This window comes from Erinaceus europaeus, chromosome X (genome assembly GCF_950295315.1).
Source record: "Erinaceus europaeus chromosome X, mEriEur2.1, whole genome shotgun sequence".
In the NCBI taxonomy this organism is placed as follows: Eukaryota; Metazoa; Chordata; class Mammalia; order Eulipotyphla; family Erinaceidae; genus Erinaceus; species Erinaceus europaeus.
In genome coordinates this window covers 46,462,187-46,481,737 of record NC_080185.1, presented here as the reverse complement: position 1 = coordinate 46,481,737, position 19,551 = coordinate 46,462,187, and the positions used below count along the sequence as shown (strand labels likewise).

At 38.3% G+C, this 19,551-nt stretch overlaps 1 protein-coding gene across 1 annotated transcript; it reads left to right on the top strand.

Annotated features, from left to right (window-relative positions):
• The first annotated feature begins 613 nt into the window (after positions 1 to 613).
• On the top strand, positions 614 to 4,922 carry AGTR2 (angiotensin II receptor type 2). The gene is made up of 3 exons (XM_007535140.2): positions 614 to 769; positions 922 to 983; positions 2,198 to 4,922. The coding sequence occupies exon 3, from the start codon at positions 2,233 to 2,235 to the stop codon at positions 3,319 to 3,321; it is 1,089 nt and encodes a 362-aa protein (XP_007535202.1). The 5' UTR covers positions 614 to 769; positions 922 to 983; positions 2,198 to 2,232; the 3' UTR covers positions 3,322 to 4,922.
• Positions 4,923 to 19,551: the final 14,629 nt, after the last annotated feature.

Below are 19,551 nucleotides of genomic sequence, written 5' to 3'. Positions count from 1 at the left end.
GCAAGATTGACCCCATTCCCACAAAAAGAATAACACAACAGTGATCTAATCTGCCTTAGCTGCCTAATCCTTTTTCATCTCCTGTGCTTTGTAACTAAGTTGCAAATATGACAGAAATCAATGAAAGAAGGAATAAATATTAATATCTCTTCTCTAAAACTTGAAAGTTATGTCCCTTTTATTATCACCCTTCTAGCAACAAGTCAAGAAAAAAGTGCTTACAACAATGAAGAAATGTTAGCAATCACAGACTTAGCAAAGTTTCTACCATTTAATTAAATTGGGGTAAAAAAACTCAAAAAGTCATGAAGACTATAAAAGATGTTGGTGTACAAAGATTCTGTTACTTGAATAAATTCATAGTCTCTGCTCAATGTGTTTTTGAATGCCATTATCAGGGGAAAAGAAAGAGAAAATTTTGTAAATAATTACATTCCTCTTTTAAAGTAAGTCACTGACTTGAAAATTCTCTAACACATTTGTGGAAACTTCACTTTTTTTTTGTTTGAGATTTATTTGAATGAGCTGTTATGATTGGAGACAGTGAGAATTTCAGATTAATGTTTTGCAGCCAGAAAAAAAAAGGGGGGGGGCTTGGAAAGCTGGCAAGTGTTCATAAGTCAGCCCTAGAATTATGTAGGTTGAAGGCTCCCAGTGGACAGACCGAACATATAAGAAGGAAACCAGAGATCTGGTGCTATTACTTCCCAGAGTCCAAGGGAACGAATGAGCACAGAATTAAAAGCATTCTTCAGCTTAAATTTTTACGGTAGGTCTGCACAATTTATATTCACTTTAAGTGGAAAGTAGAATGTATATTAAATGAAAATATTTTTTATGGATGAATGTTTTCTTATTCCCGTATCTTAACACTGTATTTTGCAAAACTCCTAAATTATTTTACTGCTGTTTCTCTTACAGGGGTGCACTTAAGAACCAGCCAAGCAGATTTATGATAACTAAGTTTTAAACTTCAACAACCAGTAAGTCTTTAAGTGGGTTTATTCTAGATTCTTACATGCAAATTTAAGTCAAGGTTATAAGATAATGAGCTTCAGACAAAGTAATTATTTTGCTTTTTATTAGAAGGCTCTTTGATATTTACTTTTTTTCATTGAATAGTTTATTCATATGCATTTTGAAGCTATCTACAGTAAGTCTTTTCATTCCTGTGTTTATCTGAGCTAAATTTCTTTTGATTTAAAATAACATTGTTATGAAAAACCAGTGTCACAAAAACCTGAATAATGACTATAATATTTGAGAGCAGTGCTACTACTTATTTGTATTAAGCTGAAAAGATAATAAAAGGAAAATGATAAAATTGTATTATATTAATAATTGATGTTAAATTCTCATTTCATTGAGCAAATGGTTTCTGCTTGACACATAATTAAATTTAGCTTTTTCTTTTCCTAAGTAAGAAAGAAAATTGTTAAAAAATAGATTAAACTTAAATATCAATATATACAACACTAATTTCTATTAAAGTGTTAACAGGAGGCTTTTAGAAATATGCCCATATTTCATAATATCCTTTTAATTATATTATTATTTTAAAGACAATAGAAACATAGAATTAAAGGTATTATTTTTTATTTAGTAAAAGCCAACCTCAAAGCCCTATCCCAACATGTTCTTATTGCATATTCTTTCAGTCTTTTGCACACTTACTTATCTTTTCCATAGTTTATGTGTTTTTTAGCTGTAATAATTTGTATGTAATTAGTTGCTAGAATAAGCCATTTCTCTATGCAATAGTAGATGGCTGTGTGGTTTCTAGAAAATAGATTAAGATATCTACTCAAGTGTTTTTGAAAACGTTGACTTTTGTTTTTCTGGGTTCCTTTGTATTTGTTTCATGCATTTCCTAGCTTGGTTATTCCTAACCATTTGGAATATTAATTTCCTTTATGCCTTCTGGAAACATGATAGAAAGGCTGGATAAAGTACAGCTTTGTTTAGAATTGTCAGCTTCTCATGTTGCAGTATCTTCTTGGTTCTACTGAGAAAACACTTTTTCAGGAAGTAAAATCTATTCTTGTTTTATAAAGCAAGGTTCTGTCTCACAATGCTTTCTATAATCACTCATCTTCTCCCCCCTCCCACTTTCAAGGAACTTTAATAATGCTAAATGACTCAATGATGTCCTAAGCACTGTATCTGTTCTGAGAGTTCCATTATTTTTCTTCCACAGGAGGTGCAAAACTTAGTAGCTGCTGACATTTCATTATGAAGGGCAACGGCACCCTTGCCACCATCAGCAGAAACATTACCAGCAGTCTTCACTTTGGTCTTGTGAACATCTCTGGCAATGGGTTTGCTTTTAACTGCTCGCACAGGCCATCAGATAAGCATTTAGATGCAATTCCTGTTCTCTACTATATCATTTTTGTGATTGGGTTTCTTGTCAATACTATTGTGGTTACACTGTTTTGTTGTCAAAAGGGTCCTAAAAAGGTTTCCAGCATTTATATCTTCAACCTGGCTATAGCTGACTTACTGCTTTTGGCTACTCTTCCTCTTTGGGCAAGCTACTATTCTTACAGATATGACTGGCTCTTTGGGCCTGTGATGTGTAAAGTTTTTGGTTCTTTTCTGACCCTGAACATGTTTGCAAGCATTTTTTTTATCACCTGCATGAGTGTTGATAGGTACCAATCTGTCATCTATCCCTTTCTGTCTCAAAGAAGAAATCCCTGGCAAGCATCTTACATAGTTCCCCTTGTTTGGTGTATGGCTTGTCTGTCCTCATTGCCAACATTTTATTTCCGAGATGTCAGAACCATTGAATATTTAGGTGTGAATGCTTGCATTATGGCTTTTCCACCTGAGAAATATGCCCAATGGTCAGCTGGGATTGCTTTAATGAAAAATATCCTTGGTTTTATTATTCCTTTAATATTCATAGCCACATGCTATTTTGGAATCAGAAAACACTTGCTGAAGACCAATAGCTATGGGAAGAACAGAATAACTCGTGACCAAGTTCTGAAGATGGCAGCTGCTGTTGTTCTGGCGTTCATCATTTGTTGGCTTCCCTTCCATGTTCTGACCTTCCTGGATGCTCTGGCCTGGATGGGTGTCATTAATAGCTGTGAAGTTATAGCAGTCATTGACCTGGCACTTCCTTTTGCCATCCTCCTGGGATTCACCAACAGCTGCATTAATCCCTTTCTGTATTGTTTTGTTGGAAACCGGTTCCAACAGAAGCTCCGCCGTGTGTTTAGGGTTCCGATTACTTGGCTCCAAGGCAAGAGAGAGAGTATGTCATGCCGAAAAAGCAGTTCTCTTAGAGAAATGGAGACCTTTGTGTCTTAAATGCAGGTTGTCAACATAGCTGCTTGGTTGAAGGTTTCCTTGAGCTCTCTTTTAATGACTTTAGTAAAACAGTAAGCTTCTCCCTTAACATAATCTTTCTTCATTTATATAGAAAAGGAAGCCACATGTAACTAAAAGCTTCATCCTCTAGTACCTTTGAGGAGTTGTTCATTTCATTTTCTGGTCTGTTGGGATGTGATTTGAGTCATTAGGGGGACATAATCATAACCTAGAAGTAATGGGGGGTTAATTTCAAATTATAATTAATAACAATTTGTCTGATGATTTGGCATCTCAGATTTCTCCTTCAGAAATACTGAAGTTTTAAAAAACTGCTTTTATTTGCCTTTTCATCAGACGTTCTTCTTGAACTAAGGCCAGTCTTTTAACTGATTGTTTTATTTACAAAACACCGTATTAATGGATCTGAACACTTTCAAATTAAGTATTCTACAATAGACTGGTACTAGACAGACTCCAGGCACATGACTTTCACTTTAAAAATGTTAGATATAATCTTTTTACGATTCGCTTAAGCATATATTTAAGATATAGCAGCATATTGAATAGGGTTAAGTATAGGTAAGGTCATATGTACTCCTATATTTTAGTTTAACAGTTGCAGAAATTAAAATATATAGTAAAATAGATTTATAATGAACAAATATTCAGGGTTGGGAAGATACCACAGAGTTAAAGTACAGGTGTTGTCTACCTGAGATGCCTCCAGAGGCTCCAGGTTCTATAGCTGGCACTGCCATCTGAAGAACTTAACAATGCTCTGGTCTCTCTCTCTTTCTCTCTCTCTCTCTCTCATAAAAATCAGAATATAAATGAATGAGTCTTTTAAATTTTTCACTAAACTCTGAATAAACACTTTTTAAGCCTTTTTTTTTAAAAAAAATCTGTTTTAACTATAGTTTGAAGATTTCTATGTAATCTGATAATTTTTAGAATACAATAACTAATCACTGTGTATTGTTATAAAACGTAAAAGTTACTTTTACATCCCAAACTTTTGGATGTGGTGCTCTGATATATAGGAAGTTGACTTATCTTACTGATTGATTATTTGGTTCTGAGTTTCTTCCCAAAATATCTGTTTGGCTTTTTTTGTTTGCTTGTTTAAATATGTAATCAGTCCTTAAATGGCATAGGAAAAATGTGATGCCAGAATGAAATTTTTGATCAGAATCATCAAGTGACAACATTTGGTGCCACTCACAAAACCTGTCAGGGAAGCGCAGCATGGCTTTGAAGATATATACCATGATTTTAAGATTAGAATATGAATGCTAATTTTAGAAGACAGATTTTTAAAAATTCTGTACCAATTCCTTATTCTACTAGGTTACCTAGGCCCATTCTAAACCAGTGCTGATGTTTGAGGTAGAACCAAAATGTCTGAGGCTTAGCTTCTTTTTCAGGTTCCAAGTTGATGTGTAGAAGTATTCTCTCCCTCTATTTTCTGGGAGAGTCTTAATTTCACAGTCTGTTATTATCAGTACAAAATAAGTAGCCAAATGTATAAACAAGTATGAGATCGCATTTTCAATACTTTTGTAAAAAACATCTCATATCAATAAAGCTTTTAATTGTAAGATCATGTGTGCTTGATTTTAACCTTAATTTTCTTGATGTAAATATTATTTTTAAAATTATCTTACTAACTTATTGGATAGAGACTAAGAGAAATTGAGAGGGAAGGGGGAAGTAGGGAGAGAGAAATAAAGGCACCTGTAGTCCTACTTCACTGCTAGCGAAACTTCCCTCCCTGCAAGTGTGAACCAGGGGCTTGAACCCAGGTCCTTGCACATGTAATATGTGCACTTTACTGGGTATGCCACTGCCCAGTGAATCTGTATCCTCACAGTTCCCATGAATACTTCTTAGTTTCAGACTGCATCATTTCTTATCTAGCTTCTTATCATACTCTTGTAGTTTCCCTCTCTGGAATTCTTTGCCATAATTCCCTACTAATTATAAATAGCAAATTCCAGATTTCCTACCAAAGTCTAGAAGATCATAGGAGACCTATGATCTTTCTGGCTTTCCTCCCCCTTTTGCCAATTCTTTCTTATACTCTGCCCAACTATCAGAAAAGACATTGATTTAGAGGTCTGATGTTCTTTCATGTCTCTCTGCCTTTGTTCACACATACTTGTTTAACTTTCTACCCCAATGACCCCCACCCCCACCTTCCCCAGAAGAACCTCTCATTCAACTGATTGCACCTATTTAGCTTGAAACATTCGGGTCTTGGAGATATATACTGGATAAAGACAGAAAAAGATTGAAAGGGGAGGGGGAGACCGAGAGGGAGAGATACACCTGCAACACTGCTTCACCACTTGTGAAACTTTCTCCCAGCAGGTGAGGACTGGAGGCTTGAATCTGGGTCTATGTGTTCCATAATGTGTGTCTCAAGGAGGGACACCACCAGGCAGCCATTCAGTCAGCTCTTGTCACTTCCTCCAGTGCAACAATATGGACACAGATCGTAATACTCTCACCCACATTCTTTTTTATATACTTTATTGGGGCATTAGTGGTTTACAGTATAGTTGTTGTCATATATGTACAACTTCGGATCTCCTTATGATTAGCTATTCTTTTAAGAAAGGGAATTGTTTCTCTAGTTCTTCAGATTTCAGGCCTGGAGTAACTTTCACAGGAGCCCAATATTGATAGAACTGGTAGTTCTATCAAGCTTTGATTCCAATAAGCTTTCATGGGACTAAGAAGAAATGTCATTTGAGAAGGTAGTATATGAATATTTTAATTTGAACTGCAAGAATGCATAAAGGAATCAATATCCTCTTTTAAAAATAAAAAATGGGTAAATTTCTCATACAACAGATGAAATGTGTCATCATTTGGTGGCACTTTGGGGGTAATACCTAATTCCTTTTCTTCTCCATAACCCAGTTTTTTTCACCTCATATACATGATGCACAAAGACCACATAATAATATAACTAGCTACTTTTATCTAGAAATTATATGAACCTGTTTTAAGCATTTTATATACATTATCTCATTCACTTGCTATAGTTCTCACTATAATAATTCACATTAGATAAATAAGTGGGAACTACATAAAACTCTCTTTAATTATTTTTACAGGAGTTTGATAATGGGAAACTGTTTGATGGCCTCACATAGCAAAAATAAAAATCCCAAGATTGACAAACTAAATTAACTACATGAGGTGAATGAACCAGTAAAGGGCTCTAATGATTAGGGATAATGTGACAATTATTTTTCCAATTTCTAGATAAACCATATTAGCAATGGTAGTTCACATGAAAGAGGAGCAATTCATATAATATCAATAAATATATTCACTTCTCCTTCCAAATTACAGTGACCTGTTGCTGGCTGATCTGCAAAACATTTAACATTCTTAGAAAAAAAAAGTTTTTATTTTTGAAATTATTTTTTCTGGATCAATGTAACTGTTATTTTTTTTGAAATTAGAAATTATTTGTATGGTTCTTTTTATTTTTATTGCAAAGCTGTGGCTTCACCCACACTCAACTTCACTACTCTGGGTAGCTTTTTCATTCAGATAGAGAGACTGAGACAGAGAGACAGATGGAGAGACACCACAGTAGTGGAGCCTCCAATGATGACATAGTTCCTCACATATGGTGCTGGGGATTCAGCTTGGGCTGTGCACAGGGCAAGGTATTAATCTTACCTGATAAGCTAATGCTGATATTTGTCTATGCTTTTGGTAAGCATATACTCTCACTGCTAAAATAACTATACAGATAATAATCAGTCTCTTATAACATCACTATTAGCAGCAAAGACATATATAAATATAAATACAGATTATTACCAACCAAGAAATAGGATGTGATATAATCAGGAAAGTCACTTATTTAAGAATAGGAATCATGATTCAAATCCATAACCCAGAGGCAGCTCCATCATGTGCTTTACACAGAACAGGGCATCACAAACTATACAGGGAGATGTCATGAGTTTAAGCATGTTATGGAGACACTTTCATACTGGTTCCCAACTTTATTAGACTGTCTCTGATTGTTGATGAAGAACCTCCAGACAGAATACTTCAGTGTGTAGTCCTATAGTCATGTTCAATTATGTATATCAGATTTCAGGCTCAGGGGAAAAAGAAAAAGGAAAAAAAACTAATATAGCAATAGGTCCTTTGGAATATAACTAAAATATGCCTACTAGCTATTTACAAAATGGAGGACCCCCCAAATCTTCATCTGCACTATTCCAGTCTTTAGGTTCATGATTGTTCAACAATTTGTTTGGCTTTGTATGTTAACTCTCTTTTCAAACACCAGTTTCCAGATGCTAGCATGATGCCGACCAGACTTCCTTGGACAGACAACCCCACCAGTGTGTCCTGTAGCTCTGCTTCCCCAGAGCCCTTCCCCACTAGGGAAAGAGAGACAGGTTGGGAGTATGGATTGACCTGTTAATGCCCATGTTCAGCCAGGGAACAATTACAGAAGCCAGACCTTCCACCTTCTGCATCCCACAATGACCTTGGGCCCATACTCCCAGCTGTTTAAAGAATAGGAAAGCTATCAGGGGAGGGGATGGGACATGGAGTTCTGATGGTGGAAATTGTGTGGAGTTGTACCCCTCTTATCCTATGGCTTTGTCAATGCTTCCTTTTTATAAATAAAAAAATAAAACAAAAAAGATTTTACTTATGCACTAATAAGAAAGATAGAGATAGATAATAGGTAGATTAGATAGATAGATGAATGGATAGATAGATGATAGATTAGATAGATAGATAGATAGATAGATAGATAGATAGATAGATAGATAGATAGATAGACAGACAGATAGATAGGACAACCAAGAGCATCATTCTGGCACATGCATTTTCCTGGGACTCATCTCAGGACCTCATGCTTGAGAGTCTAATGCTTTTATTCACAGTGTCACCTCCTGGACCGCAGTAGATTACTCGATTTTTTATACTCTCCAAATGATTGAATCAAGTCATTTAATATTCACTCGAAATGAATATATCAGTTGTAGTGTTCTTGCTCTCATTCCCTTTCTCTCTCTGAATAGTGTATCCCTTCTTATTATTGCATCCAGTACCACTCAGTGACAATTCTCACAGCAAAAATAATTAGCTCCAGTCTTGCTTCATGTCCTAACAACATGAAATATTTGTGGATAACTATTTGAAATGACCCCAATTGGTATGTCATTATTTACTGTTATGAACTGAATTGTGTGTACTTCCCCCTCTTACCCCTGCCAAATTCATATGTTGAAGCCCAACCATGAATATGCCTGTGCTTAGAGATAGAGCTTTTAAAAAGTAATTGAGGCTAAATGAAGTCATAAGAATGATGTTCTTATCTGACAGGACTGGGACCTTACAGGAAGATCTCTCCCTTTCTTTCTCTTCACATGCATGGACTGAGGAAAGGTCAAGGAAAGAACACATGAGCACATGTGAAAAATAGCCATCTGCAAGCCAGGAAAAGAGCCCTCACCAGAAACTGTGCTGTCACCCTCTAATATTTTATAGTGTTTCACTCTCAAAAGTGCCAACTCCCACTATTAAGGGAAAGATTTAAATTAGTGACTCAAACCGATTAATTGCACATAATCACAATGTGATTGTATTGGAGGAAGTCCACATTGCATCAAAACAAGTATACAATTCATTCAGCAGTAAAAAAGGGAGGGGTTTCAGGGATAGAAATCACTTAAGATGATGTCTCAGGAGACAGACAAGCAAACAAGTGGGGTGGGGGGTAGTGTTCAGAGAAATTCTTGGCAATTGTCCATTAACAAAGAAGAAAAGGGATTATTTGTCCTGAGTGAGGGATCCTGGTAGCCCACACTTAGACCTGGGGAAGGCCTCAGGACCATACTTCTGGCAGGCATCTCAATGGGCCCAATTAAGTGACCAAATTTACACCGTATTTCAGAGGTCCACCCACTAGTTTTAATATAGGCTGGGCCTATCACACAGTCTGTTTTTTATTTTTCCTTGCTTTCTGCCAACCTAATGATCAGTCTTCATAAATAAGAAGTTGCTTTGGACTGACAGCATAAGTCATCATGTTGTTCTCACCTTTGCGTCGATTGAGATCATGACAATGCCAATACATATAACACATTCTGATTTTTTTATTTTTTGTCATTGCCAGAACTTCACCACTTCGGGTTGCCTTTTTTGAGAGAGAGAGAGAAAGAGAGAGAGAGAGGAGAGAGAGTAGACTTTCAGTGCCACAGTATTCCTGTGTTTCCATGTTTTGTACCAGGGATTTTAACTTGGGTCACACATATAGTAAAGCTGACACCCTATTAATAGAGCTATCTTGCTAGTCCACACCATGATTCTAAACTTGATATTTCCAGCCTCCTGGACTATGAGAAAATACATTCTTGTTTTTGAACTACCTAATCTATAATATTTTGTCATGGTAGCCTTAGCCAACTAAGATAAATTGAGGTACCGGAGGAAATTATTTTTAACTTTTTAAAATTTTAATGTATTTATTTATAAAATGGAAACACAGACAAGACCATAGGACAAGAAGGTTGCAATTCCCACCACCGGGGCCAGGTGGTGGCGCACCTGGTTAAGTGCACACACTACTACTACAATTCCCACCACCAGAGCTCTCTATTTCATCCCCTTCCCTGATAGCTTTCCTATTCTTTAACCTTCTGGGAGTATGGAGCCAGGGTCATTATGGGGTGCGGAAGGTGGAAGGTCTGGCTTCTGTAATTGCTTCCCTGCTGAACATGGGCATTGACAGGTCGATCCATACTTCCAGCCTGTCTCTCTCTTTCCCTAGTGGGGCAGAGCTCTGAGGAGTGGAGCTCCAGGACACATTGGTGGGGTCATCTGTCCAGGGAAGTCCGGTTAGCATCATGGTAGCATCTGGAACCTGGTGGCTGAAAAAGAGTTAACATATAAAGCCATACAAATTGTTGACTAGTCATAAACCTAAAGGCTGGAATATTGCAGATGAAGACTTGGGGGCCTCCGTTTTGGAAATAGCTAGTAGGTCTATTCCAAAGGGCCCATGACTTTATTAGTTTTTGTCTGAGCCTGACATTTGATATGCAGGTGGACTCAGGTTATTGTCTGGGGAGATGGTGTCATGGCTGGAAAAAGGGCTAGAAAGCTGCATCAGGGAAGGGCAGTAGCTCCCAAATATGGGAAAGGTGTATAAATATTTTTGACTATATATAAACCTATTGATTTGATCTGGGGCCCACATTCAGCATAAGAGCCTATGTAACCTCTACATACCTGTAGGTCTGAACTTGCATTCTGTGGTCATCTGTGGGAACCTCCCAAGTTGCACCAATTTCAGGACCCATCTTCCTTAGGTGGTAGATAGAGTATGTTATCCAACAACCCTTCAGAGGATGAAACATTCTCTACTGTTGTTGACCTACATTGAGGGCAAGGTCCTATGGGGTCCCCCAAAGGGGTCCATTATGTTGTTCCTGATGGAGATGACCAGTGATAATGGAGAGAGGGACCTATTCGAGGTCTAGGCTCATCGTGTTTGTGTGGGAATCCCAGGAATACCTGACTAGGGACTAGGGCCCCAGATGAAGGGGTGGCCTGATAGTGACTAGTCACTTTAGTCATCATACTTTAATGAAGTATGCCAGTCTCTTGCCTTTATTCAGCTTTTGTAGTCCTTACTTTGATAAAGTTAGCTTTGGAGTGACTGAGGAAAGTAAATAGGAAGTAGGTGAGGTCTAAGTAGACATTATTTCATTAGGTACTTTATGGTGTCTTTTTAAGTCTTTCTGCTTGCATGCTTGATTCATTGATTCACTGCAGACTATTGTGCACTTTTGCTTTCAGGTATATATTTTGCCCTAATTTATGGATACATGTGTACATCTGCCCTATCTCATGGGACCTGGTCTATATCTAGGTTTTGGGGCTTTGTTCGGAAGTGAACCAGCCGAAATGGAGAGAATCCTATGAGAAATGAAAGGTCTCACCCGAGTAATGAGGCTGAAGGGTTGATATTCCACACCTGATGTCTCCTCTCTGGACACATTCCGAAGTGAAGCATGTTGAGATGGTACTCACTGCATTGAATAGGTTGGGATTAGCAGATGCAGTATCAGTTGGTATGAATTGAGAGAAGCATGCAGGAAAGTAAGCCCCACAATAGAGGTTCCAGGACTGGGGGAAGTTTGGGCTTTATAGAGGAAGTTGGAGGTTCCTGCTGTTTTAGGGTTAAAGAAGGCAATAGATAGTTATTGCTATAATCAAATTATTTGACAATTGGGTTGGCTTTGAAATTCTCATAGTTAGGATTTGCTGTATCATACAAGACCTCACCATAGCAAAACATTTTTTAAAAAATATTTTTAATATTTATTTATTTATTTATTTCCCTTTTGTTGCCTTTGTTGTTTTTCATTGTTGTTGTAGTTATTATTATTGTTGTTGTTATTGATGTAATAATTGTTAGATAGGACAGAGAGACATGGAGAGAGGAGGGGAAGACAGAGAGGGGGAGAGAAAGATAGACACCTGCAGACCTGCTTCACTGCCTGTGTAGCGACTCCCCTGCAGGTGGGGAGCTGGGGGCTCAAACCGGGAACCTTACACTGGTCCTTGTGCTTTGCGCCTCATGCGCTTAACCCACTGTGCTACCGCCCGACTGCTTGAAAAACATTTTTATGGGTGATTTTTCTACATTGGTTCTGGAATTGTTTTTCTAATCTGATTAGGTTTAAGAGCTAATTACTATTTTTTGTAGTAAAGAGACACATGAGATAATTTATCTGTGCAAAAATGCACAAAGTGTCACCAAAAATTCTCTTTAAAAATTTTATTGGTGATTTAATATTGATTTACAAAATTACATGTCAACACGGGTATAAATCTGCTCCATTCCCACCACCAGGGTTCTGAATCTTTAGTCTCCCCACTGTAAGCCACTGCAGTTCCCCTGAAGGCTGTAGACATGGGCCAAACATATCTCTACAACTATCTGTCCACACTTATACATAATTGACCCCTTTTCTTCCTGATCCAACCCTCTCTCCAACTCCAAGTTACTCACTACAATATTACTACCTTTTCCTTTTCTCTCTCTGATTCTTTATTTTATTTTTTTATTTAAGAAAGGATTAATTAACAAAACAATAGGGTAGGAGGGGTACAACTCCACACAATTCCCACCACCAAATCTCCATATCCCATCCCCTCCCCTGATAGCTTTCCCACTCTCTATCCCTCTGGGAGCATGGACCCAGGGTCATTGTGGATTGTAGAAGGTGGAAGGTCTGGCTTCTGTAATTGCTTCCCGGCTGAACACGGGCGTTGACTGGTCAGTCCATACTCCCAGTCTGCCTCTCTCTTTCCCTAGTAGGGTGGGTCTCTGGGGAAGCGGAGCTCCAAGACACATTGGTGGGGTCTTCAGTCTAGGGAAGCCTGGCCGGCATCCTGATGACATCTGGAACCCAGTGACTGAAAAGAGAGTTAACATACAAAGCCAAACAAATTGTTGAGCAATCATGGACCCAAAACTTGGAATAGTGGAGAGGAAGTGTTGGGGGGTACTCACTGCAAACTCTAGTGTACTTCTGCTTTCAGGTATATATTTTGCAGTAGTTTATGGATAAGTGTGAACATATGCTCTCTCAGAAACTGGTGTATATCTAGGTTTTGGGACTTTGTTAGAAAGTGAACCACCTGAGATGGAATTAGAGTATACTATGAAAGGAAAGGTCTCACCCGAGTAATGAAGCTGAAGGGTTGTCATTCCACACGTGAAGTCTCTGGACACAGTCTGAAGTGAAGCATGTTGAGGTGGCCATCGTTGCGTTGATTAGGTTGTGATCGGCAGATGCAATATTATTTGATATGGATTGGGAGAGGCATACGGGAAAGTGGGCCCTATCCAAGGGTTCCAGGACTGGGGGAAGTAGAGGCTCTATAGTGGAGATGTGAGGTTCCTGCTGTCTTAGGGTTCAAAAAGACAATCAATAGTTAATGTTTTCATCACATTAATTGGTAATTGGGTTAACTTTGAAAAGTCCTTTTGTTAGGGTTTGCTGTACAGTACCCATTATCTTGTATACAGCTGTACTATTGGTTGCTTCTGATCTACTTGGTCTAGGCTTTTGAGAGAGTCCACATATCAAATACACAGCCTATATATTAAAAAGATTCAGTCTATGTTTTAAAAAACTTCAACACATACAATTAATTTTCCCCCCTCATATTAATTAACTAGTGATTTATACACTTATACATAATTGCCTCCCTTTTCTTCCTGATCCAACCCTCTCTCCAACTCCAAGCTACTCACGACAATATTACTACCTTTTCCTTTTCTCTCTCTGATTCTCTTAAAATTTTTTTTAAATATTTATTTATTTTCCCTTTTTAAAGTTGCCCTTGTTGTTTTAATTGTTGTTGTTTCTTTTTTGGTTGTGTCCATCTTACATTTTCCCTGGCTTCTTTCTTTTAAACTTTTATCCCAGGGTTAATGGTTTACAATATAGTCCATAACACGTAGACACAGTCTCACAACTTTCCTTGATTGGTGTCTAGGAGAGACACCAGGACCCCATGTCCCTTTCTCCTTTCCCTTTCCCTCCTTACCCGGAGTCCTTTGCTTCAGTACAATACACTACACCCAGGACAAGTTTTGCCTTATGTCCTCCTTTATTGTCCTTTATTCTTAAATTCCACCTACAAGTGAGATAATTGAATATTGGTTTTTCTGGCTTGTCTCACTCAATATGATGCCTTTGAGTTCTGACCAGACTGATGCAAAGGAAATGACCTTTTTTTTTTGCCTCCAGACTTATCGCTGGGGATTGGTGCCTGCACTACAAATCCACTGCCTCTGGAGGTCATTTTTCCCCATTTTATTGTTGTTGTTATTCCTGTTATTGGATAGGACAGAAAGAAACCAAGGGAGTAGGGGAAGACAGATGAAGGAGAAAGATAGATACCTGCAGACCTACTCCACAGCTTGTGAAGCAACCTCGATGCAGGTGGGGAGCCGGGGGCTTGACTAGAATCCTTACACTGGTCCCTATGCTTGTACTATGGTTGTTTAAACTGGTGCTTCACCATCTGGCCCCTGACCTCATCATTTTTAACAGCTACATAGTACTCCATCGTGCAGCATCTTTTCTCCCCTATGATAGGCATCTAGATGAGTGGGAGATACTCACTCTGCCAAACTATTGCTCCTTCCCCTATCATTACTCAAGACCTCAATTCCCCAATTCCTCTCCCCACCTTCTCCAGACTCCTTTGCGTTGATGCACGTTCAGTCTAAAGTTCCCCTTAACCTAGGTTCTTCTGCGAGTCCTTGAGTATGGTATAATGAATGCTTAACTGGCTGTGATATAGGCTAACCCCCCCCACACACAATATTTTCTTTAAATTTTTTTTTATTAGTGATCTAATAGTGACTAAGATGATTGATTACAAGATAGCAGGGATACAATTCCACACAGTTCCCAACATTTGAGTTCCGTGTCCCATCTGCTCCACTGGAGCTTTCTTTTTCTTTATCTCTCTGGGAGCATGGACCCAGGATCATTATGTGGTGCAGAAAGGAATAAAGAATCAGAGAGAGAAGGGGAGCGGGGCGGTAGCGCAGCAGGTTAAATGCATGTGGTGCAAAGCGCAAGGACCCACGGAAGGATCCCGGTTCCAGCCCCTGGCTCCCTACCTGCAGGGGAATTGCTTTACAGGCAGTGAAGAAGGTCTGCAGGTGTCTTTGTCTCTCCCTCTGTCTTCCCCTCCTCTCTCCATTTCTCTCTGATCTATCCAACAACAATGACATCAACAACAACAACAATAATAACAACAACAAAACAACAAGGACAACAAAAGGGAAAATAAATAATAAAAAATTAAAATGGGAATAGATGGAAAATTCCTCAAGATAGTGGAGTCTATATAGAGCAAACCTACAGCCAATATCATAATCAATGGTAAAAAACTGGAAGTATTTCCCCTCAGATCAGCTACTAGACAGTGATGCCCACTATCACCATTATTATTCAACATAGTGTTGGAAGTTCTTGCCATAGCAATCAGGCAGGAGCAAGGAATGAAAGGCATACAGATTGGAAGAGAAGAAGTCAAACTCTCCCTATTTGCAGATGACATGATAGTATACATAGAAAAACCCAAGGAATCCAGCAAGAAGCTTTTGGAAATCATCAGGCAATACAGTAAGGTGTCAGCCTACAAAATTAACATTCAAAAGTCAGTGGCATTCCTCTATGAAAACACTAAGTTAGAAGAAGTTGAAATCCAGAAATCAATTCCTTTTACTATAGCAACAGAACAATAAAATATCTGGGAATAAATCTAACCAAAGAAGTGAAACACTTGTATACTGAAAATTATGAGTCACTACTCAAGGAAATTGAAAAAGACACAAAGAAGTGGAAAGATATTCCATGTTCGTGGGTTGGAAGAATTAACATCATCAAAATGAATATACTACCCAGAGCCATCTACAAATTTAATGCTATCTGCATCACGGTCCCAAGCACATTTTTTAGGAGAATAGAACAAATGCTATAAATGTTTATCTGGAACCAGAAAAGACCTAGAATTGCCAAAACAATCTTGAGAAGAAAGAACAGAACTGGAGGCATCACACTGCCAGACCTCAAATTGTATTATACGGCCATTGTTATCAAAACTGCTTGGTACTGGAACATGAATAGATATACTGACCAGTGGAATAGAACTGAGATCCCAGAAGTAAGCCCCCACACCTATGGACACCTAATTTTTGACAGAGGGGCCCAGACTATTAAATGGGGAAATCAGAGTCTCTTTAACAACTGGTGTTGGAAAAAAATGGGTTGAAACATGCAGAAGAATGAAACTGAACCACTATGTTTCACCAAATACAAAAGTAAATTCCAGGTGGATCAAGGACTTGGACATTAGACCAGACACTATCAGATACTTAGAGGAAAATATTGGCAGAACTCTTTTCTGCATAAATTTTAAAGACATCTTCAATGAAATGAATCCAATTACAAAGAAGACTAAGGCAAGTATAAACCTATGGGACTACATCAAATTAAAAAGCTTTTGCACAGCTAAGGAAACTACTACCCAAACCAAGAGACCCCTCACAGAATGGGAGAAGATCTTTACATGCCATACATCAGACAAGAGCCGAATAACCAGAATATATTAAGAACTTGCAAATCTCAACAACTTCTTCTAGCATTTGCCCTTCTTCCGTAGGCAGTCAACAGCGTCAGGTTGAAAGCTGTCAGGAGCTGCTTGTTGTTGGCTTTGAAAGTGACTGGGAGCCATGTGGATTCAGTCGGCTAGGAAGGATCGTCAGTTTCCCCAATGAATGGGTACTCACGGGATGCACCACGAGAAGGTCGATCCAATGCATCTCAACAACAAGAAAACAAATCACCCCGTCCAAAAATGAGGAGAGGACATGGACAGAATATTCACCACAGAAGAGATCCAAAAGTCTGAGAAAGACATTAAAAAATGCTCCAAGCCTCTGATTGTCAGAGAAATGCAAATAAAGACAACAGTGAGATACCACTTCACTCCTATGAGAATGTCATACATCAGAAAAGCTAACAGCAGCAAATGCTGGAGAGGGTGTGGGGTCAAAGGAACCCTCCTGCACTGCTGGTGGGAATGTCAATTGGTCCAACCTCTGTGGAGAACTGTCTGGAGAACTCTCAGAAGGCTAGAAATGGACCTACCCTATGACCCTGCAATTCCTCTCCTGGGGATATATCCTAAGGAACTCAACACACCCATCCAAAAAGATCTGTGTACACATAGGTTCTTGGCAGCACAATTTGTAATAGCCAAAACTTGGAAGCAACTCAGGTGTCCAAAAGCTGAGTGGCTGAGCAAGTTGTGGTCTATATACACAATGGAATACTACTCAGCTATAAAGATGGTGACTTCCCCAGTTTCAGCTGATCTTGGATGGACTTTGAAAGTTTCATGTTAAGTGAAATAAGTCAGAAACAGAAGGATGAATATAGGATGATCTCACTCTCTGACAGAAGTTGATAAACAAGATCAGAAAAGAAAACACAAGTAAAATCTGAACTGGAATTGGCGTATTGCACCAAAAGTAAAAGACTCTGGGATGGGGGGTGGGTAGAGTACAGATCCAAGAAGGATGACAGAGGACCTAGTGGGGGTTGTATTGTTATATGGAAAACTGGGAAATGTTATACATGTGCAAACTATTGTATTTACTGTCGAATGTAAAACATTAATTCCCCAATAAAGAAATAAAAAAAAGAATATGCAAGATGAAGTATAGACTGTGATATATTACACGAGATCCATGGACTTTGGGGCAAGGTGGGGGAAGTAGTACATTGAGATGGAGGATCCTTGAGCCTAATGCTAGAGGAGTAGGATCATCTGGTGCAGGACAAGCTGTTCTTACACCCGTCCTTGGAAGACTTAAAACAGTACCTTGTAGCAATAACAATATTGTAAACCAACATTTTTGTCTCTTCTTTTTTTATTACCACCAGGATTATCACTGGGACTCATTAGTGCCTATACGACAAGTCAAATGCTCCTAGTGGCTATCTTTTCATCTTCCTCTTTCTATTTTATTGGATAGGACATAAAGCAATTGTGGGTGCTGGAGGGAAAGATAGAGAAGGAGAGAGAAACGTAGACATATACAGGAAGGGAGCAGGAACTCGAATCAGGGTCCTTGTATATGGTACCATGTGTGCTTAACTGGGTGTACCACTGCCCAGCCCCAACCAACTTTTCTTCAGTAAAATGATTTTCAAAAAGGATTTAATAAAAGTATGTATCAGCAACTGTTCTGTAACTCTTTAACTCCCCAATAAAATATTATATATAAAGATAAAATAAAATATGTAAAAGAAAGATAGGACTGGGGTGACAGCATAACGCTTTTGCAAGAGATTTTCATGCCTGAGTCACTGAGATCCCAGGCTCAGCAACACTATAAGCCAGAGCTGAGCAGTGCTTTTCTCTGGTCTCATCCCCCCCCTTCTTTTCTCTCTTCTTCTCTTCTATCATCTATCATCATCTATCTCTATCTCATTAAATAAGTAAATTAGAAAGAAAGAGAAATAAAAATAAAAGAAATGACATGAAAAGGTGAACTGAACTTCACCAAAAAGAAGAAACAATGTATTTTCTTAAATGTGTCAGACTTTTCCTTTTGTGACCAGAGGGCTCTGAACTCTAGTTCCACTGAGACCAGAAACATTTAGTACCAGGAATATCTGTATTTCTTTTTTTAAATACCGTCACTATAAGGGAAGAGAATCTGGAAAACACCGTAAGTCAGACACTGTTTTGCTTATCTGAGAGGTAAGAGGAAAAAGGAAAGACGTTTGGAAGTAGTAATAGATGTAGGTGTTACTTATAAAGGAAATCAGACAGGGCCATAGAAGAGAATAAAAATGAGCAAAAAATATAGATGATAGATAGATAGATAGATAGATAGATAGATAGATAAAGGTCAACCCGTATCAATGACCTTGGGAGAACTATCGCAGTTTCTATTGTGGGGGATGGGTACACAGAACTCTGGTTGTGGAATTACAAGATGAGTATATTCTACAGTGTAAAATATACTCATCTTGTAATTATGAGTATATTCTACACTGTAGAATATACTGTGGAATTACAGTGTAGAATTATACTCATCTTATAATTTTGTAAATAGCTATTAAATCGCTAATAACAATATACATATATATTTTTAAAAGATGGTTTTGTATCATGCAGTACATGTGTGATGGAACTAGAGGTGATTATGCATTTTCACTCAGAGGAGTAAAAAAAGGTGACCAATGAAGAAAAGTGAAGAAAATCTAACGGATTTATGAGGCACAATTTATTATTATTATTATTTATTTATAAAAAGGAAACATTGACAAAACCATAGGATAAGAGGCACTATTAACCATACTGATTTGGGCATTATGGGTCCAGTAGGAGAGGAGGAACATAAAAGATAGAAAACTTATTTAAAGAAATGATGGCTGAGGGGCCAGGTTGTGACGCACCTGGTTAAGTGCACACATTACAGTGTACAAGGATCCCAGTTCAAGCCCCTGGCCCCCACCTACAGGGGGCAAGCTTTATGAGCAGTGAAGTAGGGCTGCAGGTGTCTCTCTGTCTCTATCCCTCTCTATCTCTCCCTTCACTCTCAAATTCTAATGGACTCTA